Here is a 19,710-nt window from a genome sequence, read left to right on the forward strand (position 1 = left end):
ACCGGACACTGCAATTCCAAGAACAGCATAGCTCCTCCTTGTTACATCTAATGCCACAAACATTCCATTAGAGAAGGTTCATAATCGGAAATGTGGAGGAGGGAACAAATGAAGGGCAGTCTCCTCAGTGGCTGCTGAGTGTCAGCCTTCGAAGACTCACTGCTGTAGGCTGTAAAGGCTGTAGGACGATGTTCCATGAAATCTATGGAGGCATCAACATTCTCCCTGGGTCAGCCTGGAGATTTCAGGTCAGAAAAACGGTAGACACCGCACACTGACGAAATGGAGGTCATCCGGGTGAGGGTATCAAGCGGCGACACTGTTGAAGAGGATCTCCAAGTAGGGAAAGGAGAAAACTGTTTGCATTTGTTGGATTTCTTAGAGCCTTTACTGTTGGCAGATGAAGACCCAGACTTTTGTTGGCTGGAGGGACATCAAAAGTTTTTGTGGGAATGTTCCTTTTGTCCTTCGTAGCCTGCTGGTTGCGTAGCAGGTGATTTTGCTACTGGTGGTGAAGATTTGGTGGCTTATTGCACAACTGTAGGAGAAGGTGTGGGGAGGCTACCATGATACTGGGCAATTTCACAACTGCAGTACTGAATAGGAGGTCATACGTTTGCATGGCAATATCCTTCATGGATCCAGGCATAGTAACAATGGTACTATAAGTGGCAGATGGCTGAAGGCAGGTCTTTCGGCAAGCCAACAACTTGTGAGTAAAAGGGTAGGGAGCTTTTTCCTTCACCCAGATCTCTTGGATGGCCCACTCATTGAGATATATGGGACACTTACAGGATGAGGTAGCATGGTCACCATTAAAACCGATACAGTGGGAAGAAGGAGGCACGCAATTGCCCTCAGGAGCATCTGTACCGTAAGTAACATATTTAGCAGTGTTTTGACAGGACACGGGAGTGTGGTTATGACATTGAAACTGGTAGCAATGCAATTGGAATGTGCAGGTGGACAGTGATGACTTCATAACCTGCCTTAATCTTCGGTGAAAGCACTACTCATCAACTGTAAGAAAAACAGTGCGTATAGGCACTAAGTTTGCACCAACCGTTTTCATTACCCAATGGACCACAGTAATGTCCTGATCAGAGAGATAATTTTGGCTTTCTCCCTTGGTCGGACCATTATGCAGTCAAGTCTAAATAACACCACGTGAAGACTTCAGCATATGATGGACCTCGACACAAACAGGACAGCTGTGGAGGACCAAAGCTGTAAGCAGTTGTTGGGCTTGAAAATCACAATTGGTCTCCAGAAGCAAAGTCCCATTATGTAAGCAAAAGCAGGATTTCGCAGTGCCTGCAATTGCATCAACACCTTTCTTAATAATAAACGGATTACCTGTTGCCAAAGTCTGACCTTCTTCGGTATGTGATACCAGGAGAACTGAGGTGCAGCTGGGGAAATCATAGAATCCTTAGCCTCATTTTGCTTATGTTCAGGAGAAGTAGACTGAGATGAAGAAGGGTGGCTTATTGTGAAAAAATCCCCCATGATTGCCAGCATCTCTGATGGAACACTCCTTCCAACTGGGGCTCTCTCGGAGGGGGGCTCACCTGTTGATTGTTCACACCTCCCGAACTCCAGACAGAGAGCCAATTGGCAATTGGGAAGGTAACAGCTCAGGCATTCACTGCTCCCTGGGACTGGCGTGTACCAGGGGGTACCTGCGAACTCCATCTGTCAACCTGGGGATGGGAATTATGCGTTATCCAGTCACCTACTACGCGTCAAATGTGTTGGCTGGCTTTCACTAGCACACAGGAAGGAAGAAGAAACAAACAGAAACCTCGAACGCCAAAGCAGATGAAGGGGAGGAGATGGAGAACAAAGAACGAAGGAAAAACCAGACAAGGGACTGTTCAGAACCCGGGCTATCGAAACTTCAGAACGAGTTACTGAAAATACCCAAGACATGTTCAAAGGGAGGCAAAAAAATAATAGCAATAATAGCAGCAGAATAGACATAGAGCATGGAAAGGGAAGAGGTGCTGCAAAGGCTGGGAATCTGTGGTAGCCAAACACAATCTCACCAACAAGTGGCGAGCTCCCCGGGGAGAATTTTTATTTAGTGGTATAACAATGAAAGGCTGCAGTGATCTATAACAGAGATTGGTTAACCACAGGCTTGTACAAACTACACTGGAATTCTGATTCTGAGTATTCAAGTAGTATTATTTTAAACTTTATTGTAACAGTCTCGGTTGCCTGGATGTACAAGTGTACAAGAAAGAGCAGCCACAACTGATCACAAGTTAGTCTGATTCTTGGGATGAATCATCCAAATGGATTAAGTTCTAACACACAATGACTGAATAATGGATGCCAATTTTCAAGGAAAAGTTTATTTACAACAATTTTCAAAGCAGTTTTCATTGATGAGTGTAGGAATGTGGCTCATTCCCATGAAATTAATCTCACAGACATTTGGATGACAATATCTGATAACTTGCAGTTTACACAGAGGCTGATTACAAGTCATACCTCTCATGTTCATCATATGAATTAAATGAGAACATATAATTTCTGTTATAATTTTATTGCAATTTTTAGATAGCATAAATTAATTTAGATTTAATGTCCCTCAACTTCGTACTATCTACATTTTTATAGTCTTACAGATTACATACACACAAAATATATATGTACTGGTGTGATTCAACAACTGTATATGATGCACATGTCTAGAGCTGAGAGATTACTTAAGATGACAGAATGAAATATTTAGCTGTGTGACTTTTCAAATCTTTGTAGAACAACATCTACAGTGTACTTCCATTTTGTAAGTAGGTAACTAACCTGTGAGCAAGAATCCAGAAAGTGAACCCTCTTCAGTTAATGAAACAGTTAGTTGCTGGAGATAATCAGCTAGTCGCACATCAGACAGGAATACACAAGCAAAAGCCACTTTGTCTGATACTGCAATGCCAGCTTCATTCTGCCAAAAATAAACATTACTTCAAACCATTTAACACACAAAAGTATTTTAGAGTATCCTTTTTTGAAGTTCTACACATCAAACAAGTGGAACAAAAAACAGAAAAAAATCAAATAAATGAGAACATATCATCTGTAAACTATGTCATTATACATTAAATGGTGAGATCCATACAAGTCACTCAACCAAAAGGAACAGGAAGTTGGCATGCTTGGTTAACTACTCGTGTTCATATTCTCTGGCTGCATAATACAGTCAACATTGAAAGATACTGTAACAGAATTTTAAAGGTAGTTCTCCCCCATATCTTGTATATCAGAGCAATAAAAAGGACAGGTATAGTAATGCAAAAAAGTCAGTATTCTATTTCTCACACCTGTGCTCATAATATAACATTCTTAATGTGCTCTGTACAGACTGCCAGAGACACCATAATGCATTACAAAACAACTGCTACGGTATCTGACAGCAGGAAAATATGCACTGACAATGATTTATTCTCGACTGTGTTAGAATAAAACTTTGAAATGGAACATAGAACATTGACTATGACTGGGAAAATTCTGGCAGAATGTTAATAATTTGGGAGTAAAGATAACAACTCACCAAACAGCAGAGGTGCTGAGTCATTGACAGGCACACATACAAGACTGGCATTGAACTGTTGTAATAAACACAAGACAAGTGAAAAACGTACTTCCAAAGCAATGAGCTATAAGACATTTTAATGACATCAGTGTCAGGACAAGTTATACACAAATATCAGTCTGTAGACTCTGGTGCATCAGCGCATGTCAAAACACTGATGTTATTTCAAACAATGGAAAACCCAGGTTGGAATACCAACAATTATGAAAAGGATAGACGGCTACTCACCAAAACAGATGATTCCTTGTATTGCAGGCAGGCACAACAAAGTGAATGTTACAGACTGAGCTTTTGGTCAAAGTGTTTTAAAGAAAAGGCACACATTCACCCAAGCAGCCACATCTCTTGCACACTTTATCTCCAAAAGCTCAGGACAGACTGCAACTGTTGTGTTGAACAAAAGCAGCAATCTGCAGTGGGGCAGGGAAGGGAGAAGGGATAGCAGGGTAAGAGTGGGGGGAGAGAAGAGCACTGTCTGGCAGAGAATGCAGGGACTAGAAGGGGACAGGACAAGGTTGTCATGCACAGCATCAGGATGCTGTGGGGAAAAGGGGGGAGGGGGATGGAGGGGGGGGGGAGACAGGTTGCCGGGAAATGGGGAGCAGAGAGGGGAAAAGACTGCTGAGTGTGTTGGCAGAGACTGTCATACAATGACAGTGAGGAGACGTGAATTGGGAGGAGGTGACAGGACAGAGGGGGCACAAACTGTTAGTTGGAGGGTGTGTGGACAGTATGTTAATGTAGGTTGTCATTGGTACTGTCTCCACACCCTCCACCCAACTATTTCTGCCCCCTCTGTCCTACTACCTCTTCCCAATTCACATCCTCTCATCCTTATTCTGTAACACTCTCTGCCAATGCGTCCACCAGTCTTTCCCCCCTCTATTTGCCTCTTTTTCCCATTCCCAGTTACCCCAACCCCTCTCCCCCACAACCTCTTGACACTGTCGCCTTCTCCTCCCTGCATGTCCACCAGACAGCAGCTTTCTCTCCTCCCACCTGCGAACTCTGCTATCCCTCCCCCTCCCCTGCCTCACTGCGGATTGATACTTTCGTTCAACATAACACCTGCTGTCTGACCTTAGCGGCCAGAGATAGCGATCATGTGTGCTTTAGGTGTGTCTGCATGAGTGAATATATGTATGTGTATGCATGTGGACTGTGTGTGTGTGTGTGTGTGTTTGTGTGTGTGTGTGTGTGTGTTCCTTTCTTTTTTGAAGAAGACTTTGGCTGAAAGCTCAGGGTGTAACTGTCTACTCACTGTGCCTGCTTGCAACTCAATGTGCCATCTTTATGGTAAGCAGCAATCTATCCTTTTCGTAATTGTTGACACCCATGAGTTGTGCACAATGCTCAGTTCACAAATAGTTGTACCTAATGACAAAAACTTGCCTACCACAAGGCCAGACTGTACACATACTGAGCCGGCCGCGGTGGCCGTGCGGTTCTAGGCGCGTCAGTCCGGAACCGCGTGACTGCTACGGTCGCAGGTTCGAATCCTGCCTCGGGCATGGATGTGTGTGATGTGATTAGGTTAGTTAGGTTTAAGTAGTTCTAAGTTCTAGGGGACTGATGACCTCAGATGTTAAGTCCCATAGTGCTCAGAGCCATTTGAACCATTTTTTTGTACACATACTGAAGCACTAGCAAGCAAAGAGAAGATGAATATTAAGGTATCACATCAGCTCTACGTACCCCAAGTGAGTAAAAATAAACTTTCCACATGCAAAATAATGGAACAAAGAGACTCAGAGATTTTTAGGGTTCCGTACCTCAACTGGTAAAAGCAGAACCCTTACAGTACCACTTTGTTTTCCATGTGTCTGTCCGACTGTAAGACCCCCTTTTCTCAGGAACAGCCAGAGGTATCAAGTTGAAATTTATGTTGCATACTAAGGTCTATGGTATTTTGGCAGAGTGAAAAATTAAGCTTCTACGTCAATTCAATAAAAAGATATGGCCACTTATGTCACATGTTTCAATACTCGCAAATTCACCCATCAAAACCTATGGGTACTTTCCCTTGACCTAGAACCATGAATGCCAGTGTTGTCCATCCATCTGTGTGTCCATCTGTTAAGACCCCTTTCCCCTAGGAACAGGTGGAGGCAGCAAGTAAAAATTTACGTCAAATACTAAGGTCCATGGTACCGTGGCAGTGTAAGAAATTTAAGCTTATAAGTCAATGCAATCAAAATGTATGGATATATATGTCATATATTTTTATACTCACAAACTCACTCATCATAAACTAAACATGAACTATCAACATACTTTTCAGGCCTGGTGGTCCAGCAGTAAAACATGTGCCTGGAAACTGGCAGATACGGACTGAATCTTGGTAGAACCGCAGGTTTTTCAATCTTCACTTTACCCTAAAAACAACAAGTGGTTCAAAGTCCATGTTAAACTATATGTCCTCTTTTCCCAGTTGGATAACTGAGGTAGGTTAGGGGCACACAAGTTATCAAAGCGACATGCAATAGAAAGACTTGTACCAGGCCACTGAGCTAAACAGCATTATAATAATAATAACTATTATTATTATTATTATTATTATTATTTATACATAATTAAGTCTGTACAGAACCATCAGAGCAAGAGTCATACTCACACTTGACGCTTGTCTGGCTTTTTTTTTATGACAGGTATTGTCATGTTCATGATGAAGAAAAGCAATATGTAGTCCGTGTATGTGTGTCTACTGCTGACAAAGGCTTAATGGCCGAAAGCTATGAGTGTGAATCTTTTTATTGTGCCTATCGCGACTCAGCATCTCCGCTATATGGTGAGTAGCAACTTTCCTTGGAAAAGTGATTCCGTTCAATAACAACCCAGGAATACCCCAATGGTAAGCTATGAAAAGAATCCTATAATATTTGATGGGACCTAAAGATTTTCTTGTGAGTAAGATCATGACATCACTGATTCTGAGTACGCTGAGGCCACTGAAGACAGAAAACTGACTACTTGTTTCTTGTTTACGTCACAAGGTGCAGCAATTTCACAGAATATCAATACCACCAACAGTAACACACTCAACAATATAAGTGGAATACATGTCATTAATACAGTAAGGAAAGTTCTACTAGAATGTAAATAATTTAGGAGTAAAGGAGATCACTTGCTGAATAGCAGAAGTGATGAGACACTATCTAACTGGCTCAATGTAGGTCCACAGGTGTGTGTGTGTGTGTGTGTGTGTGTGTGTGTGTGTGTGTGTGTGTGTGTGTGGTGTTGCCAGAAGTTTTCCAAAGTGAAATTTCCTGACAACTCCCTGATTTCCAGGCACAATTTTAGCATTTTCCCTGACAGATTTTGGTACTTGAAGGGTAAGTAAACAAATAAACTGACAAGCATTTCTGAACGTGTTTGTAACTTTAATTTTGTATGAACAGGCAGTTACTGTCTTATTTACAGGATATGTGACCAGGGGGCTGAGCAAACAGGTAAACTGTAAATAAAATCCATTTTTAGTTAAAGGATTTCTGTGTTTATTAATGAGTTAACTCAAACTTTGAATTAACAGCGAGATTTTTCTCCTCCTTCTGTACAGGATTTATGAACTTTCCAGGCAAGATAATGTGTCAGATCATACAAGAAACATAAAAGAAATGTGTTGTATATTGTAACATTAAAATTTTGAAAATAAGAACACCACCACTGGTGTGTCTAAAGTGGCATTTTCTCTCCCAAATAATACTCAGTGCTTTGTCAGACAATAAAAAGTCAAACAAGTAATTAAAATCAATCAATGAAAATTCCTCCTTTGTGAGAAAAGTGATCACTTAATCAATTCCACTCAATTGAGTGGCCCTCTCGGCCAGTATCCATGACATTTTGGGCTTCAGTTCATCAACTTGCTGGATGATGGATCTCTTCTATCTAGCTCTCTTGCCTGCTTCATCTTTTTCACATTGCTTCTACTTTAAAGCCTCACCATACTGATCTTGAGCACTGTAAAAGTCCAGAATCATTCTTTTGTCAACATTAATCTTGAAGACCCCACCAGGTGATTGCAGGCCATCATACACTTGACTTATGGCTACAAGTGACTTGGTTTCTTGTTTGATCATCATGAACTCCTTATTAATGAAAAACTTTGCTCTACAGAGGCTCGACCATGGCTCAGAATAAAAACCTTCTAAAGGAAGCTATACAAATTCTGACAGCTAGTTTCACCACCCAATAAGTCTCTCTAAAAACAATCAATGTTCATCTCCCTTCTCTTGTAGCTTGTACAGAGATCCAAAAATTCTTGCTTACCTAGAAGTTGTGTGGATTCTTTCTCAACTTTATCACAGTCCTTAGCACTCATCTGTGAGATTCTATTCTTGCTAGTTTTGGACTGCTATTTATCACAGGTGGATCGCAAAAGCTTATGTATCTACAAATGCTATACTTCAAAGGTGACTTTAGGAGGAGGACGGGTGCTGATAACCTCGCTGTTGTGCGCCCTAAAACACTAATCGTCATTAGGAGGAGGAGTGAGCATATTTTGATCACAAAATCCCTGAAATCAGTCCTGAAAGTTAAAATATCTTTGGCAAGCAATTTTACCTTTTTCAGCTCAGATTGGACAACATGATCTAATGTTAATTTCTTTGGCAGGAATAAGACTAACTTTGTCATCAAGTTTTACATCACATACCAATTTTGCAGCAGATAATACATCAGACTTAACTATTATGGACACCACATCTGCAAGAATAGAATACAAAGCATTGGACAGGAAACATGCAGCAGAGGCCACATACTGGAATTACCTCGAACTGAGAATTACCTGCCCCGGAACAAAGGCAACGACATATATTTTCACCGGCAGCAGAGAATCTTCAAGGTACTCCAAAGTCAGTGGCCAGCTGTAAATATCTTGTGCTACTGTGTAAGTCTTTAGGAAGGGGGTGATTTTTACACCCCGATAGGATACAGCCTCATTTTCCAGCCAGGGCACGAAGCAAAACTTTTTAGGGAAGGGTAAGTATTTAGGCTTATTAAATTTTTTATAATTTGCTTTTCTTACAAGTACATTCTTCAACATATTATAAATGCCACAGTTAGTTTTTAAGGCTGCATTCCTGAAACTCTGATGAACTGTATGACGACAAGATCCCACATCAATAACAGTTGACACACTGTCCCCATTAATACTCTTCAAAACAAGACACAAGTCGTTCAAGAATGTCCAGGTTGACATTTGCCCCATTCATTGATATTTGAAACATGCTGGTAAGATTCAGGTCAGAAAGAAGTTTCTTTCTTGAAGCCGTCCAACATATTGGCAGCAGTTGTATGCCCTAAAATACAAATGAAAAGTAATGCATTTCAACCTGTTTGTTAACTCTGTGGAAATATCTGAAAGTAATATCCATTTGCTGCAACTCAGCCACCTGGTTAAGGCTCTCGTCAAATGAGATTACAAATGGAACATCGCCTTCGAGATCTGTGAGACCATTCTTCCTACAGTGCACAGCTAAGCCATTAATGATATCATTTGATGTCTTGGTCCAACCAAGCTGCATGTTACTAGCTACATTATCATTAGGGAACATGACCAGAAACAAAGCAGTCTGCTTGCCTGCAGTAGAAAAGGACACATGATTTTCGACAGCCTGCAGGGTCCATAATACTTCACCTTGTAGCATCATCCTGGATCAGGTACTTTGAAATGTGACTGTTAGCTGACACTGAATTAGTGGCAGTGGTGAAGGCAACACTGTAGTTGCTGGGAGAATGATGAAACAATTGTCAACTGTGAGACACCTGATTCACCAATTACCACCATTTCACCTAGTGTCAACAGATCATCATTATCATGCCCAGTTATCTCCTCAGATGACAAGCAGCATTATTCAGAAACATTAACACCCCGAAGATTATCAAATATCTCAATAACATGATTACATCATCCATGTCATATTCTCAGGGGAAGAACAGTGGTCAACAACAGATGGATACATCCAGTGTCAGTATGTGTAAGTGGTGAAGAAGGGATTAATGAAAGCAACTCTCTCATCCAAAGAGGAAGCGAGAAGAACAAAAACATTAGGAAAATGAAATTGCGGGCCGTACCTTGCTGATCCTCCCTCTTCACTGCAATACCAACAACAAGTTCCATAATGAACACCAAAGCTTGACACTGGAAAAAGAGTGGGTAGGTTACATTAAGCACTGCAAGGGTAGATCGAGAATGCCACAGTCTGGTGGTCACTTTGGAATGCTAACCTTTTGGCAAGGGTTCCCAGTTCACCTGAGGTTCCTGTTGTCCTCACTTATGTTTTAAAACATTACTGGACTACTCTTTTAATGGAATAATGCATCACCAAACCGGCAGGGTAAAAACAACACAATCAACAAAACTAAAATCCCAGTATGGTCAATGAGGGTATACAGACCACTGGGTAAAAATAAAAACATATTCCAGACTTTCTTTAAGAAACCTTTTGAGTGTGATGGATTACACAAAATATGGGGCAATGAATGGTAACAACCTTACCCGAAACATGTCCAAAAGTCAGTCCTCGGCTCAAATACCAGCTCCAGAGTTCCACTTTTCTCTTCCTTAAACTTTTTTCATATTCACTGACCTTAGATGTTGTGTTTCACAGGCAGCCTCCTAGAGTCTATGCAATACCTGAAATCGTAGCACTACACTCACAACTGACCAAAAAGATGAATGTCCACTGTCTTCCTGACCACCACAACTGCCTTGGGTGCTTATCTCTTTCCACGTGGCTGATGAGGGCCTTTTCTCCATGTTGCTGTGAGTGAAAGACTTATTGCATAGTGTGCAATATTCCTGTAACTCTGATGTCTTGTGGTCCTTCATACCCTCACACCTCCAGTCATTCAGCCATTGAACACTGAATTTCACCTTGCCTGTTTTCACCAGGATCTACAACCTAAATTCCATAGGAGCTGCCACAGGACTGAGGACAGAAAGTTGACTGTTGACAACACCCCCACAGCAAGCAAAAGGTGGTGTGCTTTCACAGTCAAGTTGAAACACAAGTGAGAGGACAAATAAGGATCACATTGCAGGGGAATGCCCACAGTGTTGTGGAAATCCTTGTGAGGTACAATGGTTCTGGTTCAGTTACAACCTACCTTCGCATTAGCTGGCCACACGAGTGGCTTTTCCTGATGGACAATGGATATTTGCGACAGAGTCTTGGATACCTACAGTCCCTGCCTTCAAGTTTTTGGATGCCCAATCTTGACACAGTACCTGCAGTTCTTGGGATTGGAGATCAGGTCTGACAATCAGGTTGTTGTTGTTGTTGTTGTTGTTGTGGTCTTCAGTCCTGAGACTGGTTTGATGCAGCTCTCCATGCGACCATACAGTAAAGCTGCATGCCCTCGGGAAAAATTACGGCTGTAGTTTCCCCTTGCTTTCAGCCGTTCGCAGTACCAGCACAGCAAGGCCGTTTTGGTTAATGTTACAAGGCCAGATCAGTCAATCATCCAGGCTGTTGCCCCTGCAACTACTGAAAGGGCTGCTGCCCCTCTTCAGGAACCACATGTTTGTCTGGCCTCTCAACAGATACCCCTCCATTGTGGTTGCACCTACGGTACGGCTATCTGTATTGTTGAGGCACGCAAGCCTCCCCACCAACGGCAAGGTCTATGGTTCATGGGGGGGACAATCAGGTACACCCACGCAAACCTTGTAACAAGCCACAGTCAGTCAGGATGTCCACTATCCCACACTCTCCCCACACACCAGTTTACGTCACCCTCACAGTGTTAACACTGGCTAACCTGCAACCTTTCTCACAAGATTTTAAAGAAACTTTTCAAAATAAATACATAAATAAAAATAAAAAAAGGGTTTTTACATTAGTTACAGCTTTATATGTCAGCTGAATGATGAAATGTTTATCATTTTGTTAATGGTCATAGCTATTTTGCACAAAAGTCTTATACTGTGTGAAATTCGAATTCGTTGCAATCAAAAATGTGTCTGGTGCATATTATGCTACATATAGCTGCATACAAAATTTAGCTAACATCTTGAATTTTTTTTTAAGTTTAAGGGAAGAGATCAATACCTAATTCCAATCCCACAAACACATGAGAATGAAATATTCACAACATCCCTCATGTCTCACAAACAGTTCGAGGTGTTGAAACAAGATTTTGGCAAATGATGGCATAGAAAGAGGAGAATAGTTTGCTGTACAATAAAATGTAGAACTTTCTTATCTGCCATGATATAGGAGTTTTTGTAAAATTTGCAATGGAATGCTGTAATTTTTATGGGTCACTAATAGCTGGTGGAATGAGCATTAGTGTAGTATTGCAATAAGGTAAGTGAAGAGATTAAAATCTTATTTTTATAGTAAGAATGTGATTTTTGATAAGCTTATCATCTGAATTGCACTCAGTTCCTCATTTACTAAGCCATTGTTTCAGGATTCTGTCGCAATTATAACTGCATTAGAATGACAGAGAGATGAAATCATGTAAATTCCACTTTGTTTTGACAAAAGATGCAATTTTTAACTGCGGACAGATCATGAAAATCCACCAATTTACAACACAAACAAATGGACTTGGCCTGCAAGCAGATCAGAGAATCTAGATACAATGGGAGAGGCCGCACATTTGTGGGAAACGACAGGCCTCAGACAGGAGGGCCAGGTCTGTCAGAGATACCTGTGGGAATAGTTTGCGGTTCTGGCCTGTCATGAACATCCACTAGTGTATGACCCAATATTTACACAGTCACAAGTCACCGACAGTGTGTTGTTGAACTGAGACCGCAGTGATAAATCAGTGCAACAAATGACTTGTGCAAATACTCTTAAAAAGCACTGCTCACACCTCCGTGCCGCTTTTGTTAGCAACTGCTTGGCTAGCAGCAAGCAGCAGTGGCAGCACTGACTCCGAGAAGTGGTTGGGAGGACGGAGTAGGACACTCAGCAGCTACTTAGCTGTCCCAAGCCACTGGCAATGCATGGTGGCTCCGTAAACAAACTATTTCATCTGCTAAACTAAAAATGAGATTTTCCAGTGGTCACCCCTCCCCCCTACCTGGAACTTCCCTGACACATAAGCGAAATTCTCTGGTGTTCCCTGATTTCCAGTATATGTGACAATCCTAGCATGTGTGCATGCAAGCGGGCTCTCTAGCTCATCCAAGGACTTCTTCCAAAAACTAAAGAAGTTTCCATTCTCTTTTGTGTGTGCCTATTGACAATGTTGAGTGGTCTCTTTTACTCCTAAATTACATACATGGAATTAACTTAATGCCTGTCAGGAAGCAATGTGACTACAATGGCTACAAAGACAAATATCCTGATCCCCACAACATGCCTCGATTAAATTGTTGTGTGACAACAAAGACGTAAGTGCCCCAAGAAAGACAAATGGCTACAAAGGTTGCACAGAACACTTTGATACCAGGCATCATTTTGTCACAGAAAAATTGATTCAGAAGAAATAACAGTAGGGCAAACTTCAATAATGAAATGCTCACAGACATAATGAGAATGTTAGAGTCAAGTACTAAGCATCATCTACTAACACAATACATGGACGTAGGGATGAAGTACTGAGAGGCATTGCTTCTAATGGGATGCTGGTAATTATGAATTAGAAATGATGCCTCTACTAAAAAAAAAATAATCTTCTTTGACTCTACTGTTATGGCTGTGGCTATGGTAGCTTTCTGTAGTTGTTCTATACTGCTGTATAGTGTAATGAAGCCTCCCTTTTTTCTCTAGCTTATAGATTCTTGCACAGTCTCAAGGTATGTTATATCAAATATTTCTGAACCAATTTTATAATCAGTTTAGGAAGGCACTAGTTTCAGTTTCATTAAAATTATACAACAGAAAGTCAATAACAAAAGTGTCTTTTTCAACACATGAGCTACCACATTAACATAAATTCTGTGTCCTCTTTACCATAGCCACAAATCTTGCAACTCAATTTGTGTAAACTGACAGGGAGTCAAAATGTCAAATTGCATATGTCTTTTTGGAAGTTTTGTAATAAGACAACAAGTATTTAAGTATCATAGTACATAATTAATGATGATCATCATTAATTCAGTTGAGAAACTTTCACTTACACCACCTCACCACTGCTAACCTCATTTTCTCACATTACTGAAGCCAAGTACAATAAAGCTTTCCAACAATGATATTACTTGCTATAACCATTCAATTATCAAGGAATATTTTATTTCATTACTATACATCTCACAAAGCATAAAAATACAACATTTGAGGATTAACGTTGTTTACTCAGTAAACAACTTACTTGCAATACAACTTACACAATAAATACTTACTAAGATGCCATCATAATTCTCAGAGTCTGCAGTGAGAAACGCAAATAGAGCACGCAGATAAGGATCAGAGAGATGAGTGCGAGACGTGATGCAAAGTTCTCGCCACATGCTGTTTTTATCATCTGAAAACCCTGTGCAAAAATATAAAAAAAAAGACAATAAAATATATATCATCCCTTTTTACATTTACAACAAAATCTACATTTATATTCTGTAAACCACTGTGAATTCTCTGGCAGAGGGTACATCCCCCTGTAACAATTATTAGGGTTTCTTCCCATTCCACTCACTAATGGAGTGCGGGAAGAATAACTGTTCGAGTGCCTCTGTGCGTATTTCAATAATCCTATCTTACACTCACAAACCCTATGTGAGTGGTAAGTAGGGGTTGTAGTACATTTCTAGAGTCATCATTTAAAGTCAGTTCTTGAAACTTTGTTAGTACACTATTTCAGGATAGTTTAGGTCTATCTTCAAGAGTCTGCCAGTTCATTTCTTTCAGTATCTTAGTAGAACTTTCCTGTGGGTAAAAAAAAAATTAATAATAATAATAATAAAATAATGATGACCATTTGTGCTGCCCTTCTCTGTATATGTTAAATCTCATGTGTTAGTCCTATTTGGTATGGATCCCACACACTTCAGCAATAATCTACAATGGGTTACACAAGTGATTCGCAAGCAATCTCCTTTGTAGACTGACAGTACTTCCCCAACGTTCTACCAATAATCCAGAGTCCACCACATGCTTTACCCACAATTGAGCCTATAAGATCATTCGATTTCCTATCCCTATAAAGTGTATGTACGAGTTGGCTGAGTCCACAGTGTACTAGTAAAGCTAAATCATCGATCAGTGAAAAAGGAATAACATTGCACAATAAAATATGGTGCTTTACACAATGAAAAATGCCATGCATAATGAGACTGAAGAACAGTAAGCATCTTTTAAAAAAGCATTAGCGAAGTGTGGAGAAAGAATGGATAAAATTCAGGAAAACAGGTATTTGAAATATTACCTGTTGCTAAAAATTTCTTAGTTATCAACAGAAATGAAATTATATCCAATAGGTTGACAACATACTAAAAACTGAAACTGAAATTAAAATGTCTTTCTCCTCATATTAAGAAAATATAAAGTCAGAGTACAAAGAAGTAGAGAAAATTAGGGTTTAACACCACAAGGACAAACAGGGACATTACAGATGGTACATATTTTTGGACCAGGCATTAATAAAAGGAAATCAGATAAACCCACTTCAGAGTAAAATATGTGGTGTTAAACCGAATGTAAGCCTGTAAGTTATGACATTTAAGTATGTAAATGACACATCATTACGTATCATTAAGTGGTGTTGACAAACTATCCTTTTAAATTATTTCTCAATATGTAAATACACAAATTATGTAATGTTTCAGTCTACTTAGTGAGCTCATACACTCTTCACACGGTGAAAAATAATTTATTCTACAGCAGCAATAAAACGTAAAAAGAGTTGGTGCTGAAAGAATGAAATGACATGGTGGGAGCAACAAATACAAGAATCGAAAAAGTAACCACTGTGTGAGCTGTGCCAAGAAAAGATTAGAGGATCAATATGTGATGAAAAACTGGACAAGGCTGCCAGTATATACGGCCAGAAGAGGAATGCAAAGCCCAGTATGAATGACGCTCTGAAACCGGCAGAGAGGCATCACACCTTGATAACACTGATACATTAATGGTACAGATTTTAATTCCAATATACTGGAAATAGCCCTCTGCTAATGGGTAAAAAAAATTTCCTCACTTTTATCACCACACTGAAACTCGGGCACAGTGTAGCACATGCTGTGCTTCACTGGTCCCTCCTTTCATTCATTCAAAGTTTTCTATGCACAACTCAATTGAGATCTTTCTAGGTCAGTATAGCATAATAATTTATTCAGCCAAGGATCTTACAATGATATAAAATATATCAACTTAATACAACAAAAAATGTAGGTCACATTGTCAGGAGTCAGATTTCCACTTATTGTCTACTACTTTTCCGTCTATTTTGTTTGCACATGGTGGTGACATACCCAAGTTTCATGAAAAACAAAAAAAAGGCAAACAAAATCAATCTTGTGCCACTTAAAACGTTCAACATCAATATCAAGACACAGTCACCAAACTTGTTTTCAATCAACTGACACAAATTCAACGAAGAACATACTTTAAATATTCTCTTATCCAGTTCGCCATGCAAAATATGGTGCACCCATTTGTTTTGGATGTCCACAACCTCCATTGCCTCTCTAAAATACATGTAACAATACCTTATTAAGAAATGGATAATTGCTATTCACCACATAACAGAGATGCCGAGTCCCAGATAGGTACAACAAAAAGACTGTCAGGAAGTGAGCTTTCGACCAAACAGACCTTTGTCAGAAACAGACTACTAGCAATAAAAACACACACACACACACACACACACACACACACACACACACACACACAGCAGCTGGAGACTGTGGGTCTGTGGGGTGTGTGTGTGTGTGTGTGTGTGTGTGTGTGTGTGTGTGTGTGTGTGTGTTTTTCCAACAAAGGTCTTTTTGGTCAAAAGCTAACTTCCTGAGAGTCTTTCTGTTGTGACTATCTGTGACTCAGCATCTCCAATATAGGATGATAGCAACTATCCATTTTGTAGGATTGTTACACATCATTCTGTATTTTCCACTGTTTGTAACAATACCTTCAGTTTTAAAAACAATGTAAATCACTAGCAGCACTTAGTCATATTGTTTCAAGAGTGATTACATTCTGTCTTCTATTTCAGTTTTCCCATTTTATAGACACAATAATGTACATCAGCCTACTTCCAAAAATAAGTGTATCATAAATTTACATTTAATGATAAAAAAGCAATTTGTGCAATTTGTATATTGGCAACAACTGTTATGTGAGTATTATTCAAAAGAATTCTGAATATGTTTTGAAAGATCTACTCACAATTGTTAACGGGTAAAATCCCCCTTTCAAAATGACAGCTAAATGACAGTATTGTTGTCCCTGTTTAGAGGGATGTAAAGTTGCAACAATGATTTAAAGCAGCCTTAAACATTATGTTTGCTTCTAAAATTTAGATTAATCCACAAGAAAGCATAAACAGATGCCCTCTTACTAATTACTAGCTGTTACCCATGGTTGAGCACATTGGTAGTTTTGTTATGACGAGTGATGGTGAGCAAGTAGTAAGCTACAGAATATGTGATAACATAAGCTGCCCTCACGTGTCTGCCTGTTTGGATGACTTATGATGTGCTCTCTGCTCTCCCCCCTCCTAAGCTGTCCCAACACACGACACTTCAGCATCACAGCCGAACAGTGCATACCACTCAGCATGGACAGGAGCACGAATCTATGCATCTGTGCTAGTGAAGTAGCTATACATTATACAATGAGTACATAACATAACAAATAGCTTGGAAGTGTGAATTAAACACAATAAGGACTATATACCCATTGTATTCATTACTTTCATCATATCATGTAGTACATATCAACTAATACAAGCATTTTCACAAATATGATAAATTTCAAAAGCCAAAGAACAAATAGCTTTTACAAAGAGCAAATATTTTTCCCTAACTCACCCAATATTCTTCAAATCAACATGTATCTTGTCCTACACACTTTCTAAAGTAGCCGGTGTTCTTCCTTAGGGTTCAAGTCATCTCCTTACTAACTTTCATTAAAATAAGAGATTTTTACACTTATTTCACCTGTATCATCATCATCATCATCATCATCATCATCACCACCACCACCTTGAACAGTTTCCAACCCCAGGGTGGGTCTGGAACACACGCCTCTCCCTCTAGTCCTCTTCTTCCACCATATTTCTGTGTTCACTCTTGTCCAGTCCTCACCTCTTCCTTCAACACACTCCTCCACACTTTCCAGCTGTCTATCCCTCGGTCTTCCTCTTGGTCATTTCTCTCTCATCTTCATTTTGTGTATCTTCTTGAGTATACTCTTGTATCCCATTCTCTTTATATGGTTACCAAATAACATCACTGACTCAACTGTTAATACAACTGTGAAGTAATGTCATTATGAAATAAACTTTCATAATTCAACAACTTCACAAATAAATGCTCCAGCAAAAGTGTAATGCCTATTACAGCTCCACCAACATCGTAGGCGCAAACATAAACAGCAGTATGACAGCAAGTGAGTCATCAATTCTTTCCTTCTTTCTTTCTTTCTTTCTCCGGCCCTTGTCCTGCTCCAATGCAGGGTTGGTTCTGTTATGACGGATTTGGCAGTGTTACTTTCAGAGGGTGGCCAGATGCCCTTCCTGCCGCCACCCCGAAGCCCCCGGGATGGAAGTAGTGAACCCCAGCTGTCTGCATCTAGTGTAAATCACGAAATAGTGAGAACGTTTTTCAAATGTCTGAGAGTCATGTAACTGAGGCAGAATTTGGGGACCAACCCGGTATTCACCAAGTGGGATGTGGAAAACTGCCTAAAAACCACATCCAGGCTGACTGGCATACCGGCCCTTGTCGTTAATCCACCTGGCAGATTTGATCCAGGGCCGGTGCGCCTACCCGAGTCCAGGAAGCAGCGCATTAGTGCTCTCGACTACCCTGGCGGGTCAAGTGAGACATGAATGTCATATGGATATCAAAAACCACCTGATATAAGCTGAAGATGGCTATCATGCAGAAATAGACCAATAGTAATAAACAATATTACCGAACACAGCAGTGTCTTAGTCTTATAGCATAATATATAATGTCCTTATGTGACATAAACGATGCAGTGGGCCCAGATGAGTTCAAATTTTATTATTTTGTAACCATTTACTGCCAATTGTAGATAATAATAAGAACTAAGAATACACAATAAGTCACGAACAGAAGTCAAAGAATGGGCTCCTTATTCTTTAGCTTGTTCTGTCTGTACAAGTCATTGCCAGGGCTTGTCGAGCAAATCAGTCATATTTACGGTTTAAAAGGAAAATATAAGTGCCTTTGTGAAAACAAAGTTATTCAACTGATTTTTTTATCAACCAGGCAGTAAAAAAGACTTTTAGTGGATAAGATGCAGCAAGGTGAAGTGAAAAAGTACACTGATTGCCACATCCAGGTTACACGGAAACAACACACGATTCATTTTGGTGAACCACAATTAATTTACAGAGACTAGAAGACTGCGCAATGAAGAAGTACAACATCGATCTTAACTATTTCCAGAAAAAATCAGCACCTATAATTATACCAGAAAAGACAATCCAGAAAACTTTTAGCATTGTGTAAAAATGTTTGTAGAAAATTTTTCTTTGTTCTTTCAGTTTCTGTAAGGGATGCCTAAACACTTAACTGATTGGTAAATAGTGCAGTATTAACACTTTAATCAATACAGTTAGTAGCAGACAAGTACTAAATTAAATTATCATGCCTGATGCGACAATTTCATTACATGAACAGCAAAACTGTAGCAAGTGATAAGCTTTTTTTTTCTTTTCATCATTTTGTGAGGGTTGTAAGCAAGAAAAAGTTTCATAAAGGTTTGAAATTATGTGTACAGTTTGTTATAAGTCACTAACTGCTCTCATTCTCAAATACTGGACGAATAAAATCTGGATATTTGCACATTGTGGCCTATACTCGTTTTTCACCTCCTCTCCTACCACTCTAATAGGTAGGTATTTCTTACCTCCACAGCAATTCTTTCCAGACAGTAAGTGATACTTGTGCCAAGTTTGGTAGGAATCAGTCCAGTGGTTTTGGAGGAGATGTGGAACAGATGTACAGACATACACACATACATACA

The 19,710-nt window shown here is 39.9% G+C and overlaps 1 protein-coding gene across 2 annotated transcripts in view; it reads right to left on the reverse strand.

Moving 5' to 3' along the window:
• LOC124616745 (GATOR complex protein MIOS) overlaps nucleotides 1–19,710 on the reverse strand; it is a 224,283-nt gene that overhangs the window by 70,329 nt on the left and 134,244 nt on the right. For both annotated transcript variants that reach the window (XM_047145126.1, XM_047145117.1), the window contains exons 11-12: nucleotides 13,902–14,032; nucleotides 2,815–2,953 (exon numbers count right to left, since the gene is read on the reverse strand). In XM_047145126.1, coding sequence (XP_047001082.1) covers nucleotides 2,815–2,953; nucleotides 13,902–14,032 — 270 coding nt within the window. The remainder of the gene's footprint in view (nucleotides 1–2,814; nucleotides 2,954–13,901; nucleotides 14,033–19,710) is intronic.

The sequence above is a fragment of the Schistocerca americana genome, chromosome 1 (assembly GCF_021461395.2).
Source record: "Schistocerca americana isolate TAMUIC-IGC-003095 chromosome 1, iqSchAmer2.1, whole genome shotgun sequence".
Lineage (NCBI taxonomy): Eukaryota > Metazoa > Arthropoda > Insecta > Orthoptera > Acrididae > Schistocerca > Schistocerca americana.